Source organism: Lathyrus oleraceus, chromosome 1 (assembly GCF_024323335.1).
Source record: "Lathyrus oleraceus cultivar Zhongwan6 chromosome 1, CAAS_Psat_ZW6_1.0, whole genome shotgun sequence".
In the NCBI taxonomy this organism is placed as follows: domain Eukaryota; kingdom Viridiplantae; phylum Streptophyta; class Magnoliopsida; order Fabales; family Fabaceae; genus Lathyrus; species Lathyrus oleraceus.
Genome location: NC_066579.1, coordinates 400,640,758 through 400,643,947, shown reverse-complemented (window position 1 = coordinate 400,643,947; position 3,190 = coordinate 400,640,758). Strand labels below are relative to the sequence as shown.

At 30.7% G+C, this 3,190-nt stretch overlaps 1 protein-coding gene across 1 annotated transcript; it reads right to left on the bottom strand.

Moving 5' to 3' along the window:
* Positions 1–321: 321 nt before the first annotated feature.
* On the bottom strand, positions 322–2,366 carry LOC127075030 (tetrahydroberberine oxidase). The gene has a single exon (XM_051016476.1). The coding sequence runs from the start codon at positions 2,123–2,125 to the stop codon at positions 560–562; it is 1,566 nt and encodes a 521-aa protein (XP_050872433.1). The 5' UTR covers positions 2,126–2,366; the 3' UTR covers positions 322–559.
* Positions 2,367–3,190: the final 824 nt, after the last annotated feature.

Here is a 3,190-nt window from a genome sequence, read left to right as displayed (position 1 = left end):
ACTCTTAACTTTATTTTTTTAGAAATTTACGTTATCAACATATTGATGGATGAAGAACATAGTCTTGAATCCTTCTTCAATTCTTTATTGAAAATAATATTAACATTTGATGCATCATTGAAAAGGTCTTGCAGACATTTAATATGCATTATTACTATCACATCTTAAAACTCAAAGATGGTTTTCATTTTCTTGTTCCATCTATCTCAATTCTTGCTATTAGAAATGGGAGCTTCCCACTGATATTTTTTTCAATATTCTTCAAAAAAAAACTTGTCATTGTTCTCTTAATGAACAACAAAAATTGACACCAAATCTTGAACACTTAAATACTCATGAGCTTAAGATTCTAGATACCACTTGTTACAGCTATATTTACAGGCACACAAAGAAGAGAAAGAGAAAAAAACGGAATTAACTTTGTATGCAATTGCACTTCACAAAGTGATTATTTATACATACCAGTTGTACTTACAATCACTAACTAGGCCCTACAACATAACCAACTTGGTAATTTAGTTACTTGTGTAAAAAGAAAAAAGTAAAGTAGGTAAATACATCAATAAGAAAAAGGTGGAATACTCTGCTCATGCCTAAAGAAATTGCTAGGATCAACTTCATCTTTTACTTGTGCCAATCTTTCAAAATTAGACTTGAAATATTTCATGCCCCAAGATTTTGCTTCTACATAACTTGCATTACCTATATTCATTCCTATGTCAAGGTCCCTATAATTCAAATATGCAGCTCTTGGACTCTTTGTAACATATGGTGTCATGTATGCATATAACCTTCTCATCCAATCTATATGCTTTGATGTTTCTTCATTTGAATCCCAACTCACCAAATATTGAATATCATAAATATTCCCATTTCTATGTGGAAATGGAGTTTCTGATTCTGAAATCTCACTCATTCTCCCTCCATATGGTGTCATAATCAAAGTTGGTGCTTTTTCTTCAAGTAACATGTTCCATAATCCTTCCAAACCTGAAATATCAATTGGTTCTTTCACAAAGTCTGATTTTGCTTTGAAACTTGGTGATGTTTGGTTTCTTTGAAGTAACACTTCCAATGAATCATTGATGGAGTAGCCTCCAAAATAAAGAACGGATTGAATCCAACTCATCTCAGTGAAGTTATCATTTTTCAAACCTAATTCTGAAAAGCTATTCTCCATCAAAGGAAGCAAATTTTCAGCTTTTCCAAGATATAGTCCTGTGAAAGAAACAAGTACTGTTTTTCCACCATCAGAAGATGAACTAGCACCAACTCCTATAACTGAGTGAAGAAAAAGTTCATTAGGAAGCTTTTCAGCTATACTTTGCCATTTCATGAAAAGGGTTGTAGCATTTTGATCCAAACTTTTTGGAATACTGAAAATTGTTACTGTTGAAGGAACATGCACAAGGTTGATTTTCCATGCAGTGATCACTCCAAAGCTTGAACCTCCACCTCCTCTAATAGCCCAAAATAGATTCTCACCCATTAACTTTCTATCAAGTATCTTTCCATTAACATCTACTATTTGAGCATCGATTACGTTATCGGCTGAAAGACCGTATTTTCGAAACAATGTACCGAATCCACCTCCACTGAAGTGACCTCCTACACCAATAGTAGGACAGCTTCCAGCTGGAAAACCATGAACTTTACTTTGATTTGCTATTGCATAGTAGAGTTCTCCAAGTGTAGCACCTGATTGAATCCATGCACTTTCTTCTTTGATGTCAATAGTTATTGATCTAAGGTATGTGAGATCAATGATTAGAAATGGAAGGTTAGAGATATAAGAAAGACCTTCATAGTCATGTCCACCACTTCTAACTCTTATTTGCAGTCCATGTTTTTTCGAACAAAGTATTGTTGTTTGGATTTGGAATAGGTTATTTGGTGTAACAATAAGGTTTGGTTTTGGAACAGAAGTATCTGAAAATCTATGGTTTCTTATGGAGGATTGTAAGAGAGATGCATACGATGAACTGTTCTGTGTGAGTACTACTTTTGTAGTTGAGTTTGAATAGGATGAAAAACATTGAAGGAAAGTAGTTTCAAGGTGATAAGAAATAGATGTTTGAGGGAAAATTGAGATGAGAATGATGGTTGATATGAGTGCAAATTCCATGTTTATTTGAAAACAATATGATGGAATAATTTTATAGGTAATTGGTGCGGCTCTTTAGTGTATGAGACAATATGAATAATGAACTAGGGAGGTATTAATAATTCACACATAAATCATTGGAAATTACAATGTTGGGAGATTGTATATGCCATTTCCGGCTTTGCATGTAACTGTGTTTTAGGAATCTCAGCTACAAAATTAGCTTAGTTGATATCAATATAACCGTGTGGAGAATATCCGATTTTTACACACACAAAAAAAAGTATGCTAATTTTTATTGATCAAAGATACTCTAATCACTTTGATTAGTGTTACCTTTAGAGCTAAGTGCGCCACTTTGAAATCCACCATCTTAATATATTGACGAATTTTTGCTACATGATGGCGCAATATGGCATATAAAGTCAGTCACTTACATAATAGAAAAACACCTAATCCTCAAATTAGTTGGATACTATAAACAAGGACCACTAAATTAGTAGTGGATTAGTGGTCTATACTATTACGACTAAGTAGACTATCATCACCTCGTATTGAAAATTGTAAAAGTATGATTTAATTAAGAATTTGAAGTTGAGTTGATGTACATGGTCAAAACAAAAATAAATGATTTTATCCACAAATTCTAATACAATCTATAAATATCTTAAATAACAATATTACGAATAATATGATTAAAAATAAAAATTATTAAAATTTATATTAGATAAATTAGTCATTTTAGTTTTTTTTTACAAATAAGACAATTATTTTATAAGAGATAATACAATTTTAAAATATATACTCAATCTTTTTAAAACTCCCTTAATTTTTTTTACATGTTTAAATAAAAATGATCGATAAATTTTTATTATTCAATATTTGAATCAATAGTAAAGTTGTTCCATTTATAACAATAATATTTTTAATAGTTTTAGATGGAATATAGTTTTGAATGTGTATTTGTTTGCAGATTTTTATAAAAATAGGAAGTTGAAAAAAGAATAAACGTATGAATAATTATAAATTTACTTTGAAATAGTAATACAGGTAGAAGATGAAATGTAAATAACAATATTATGAATA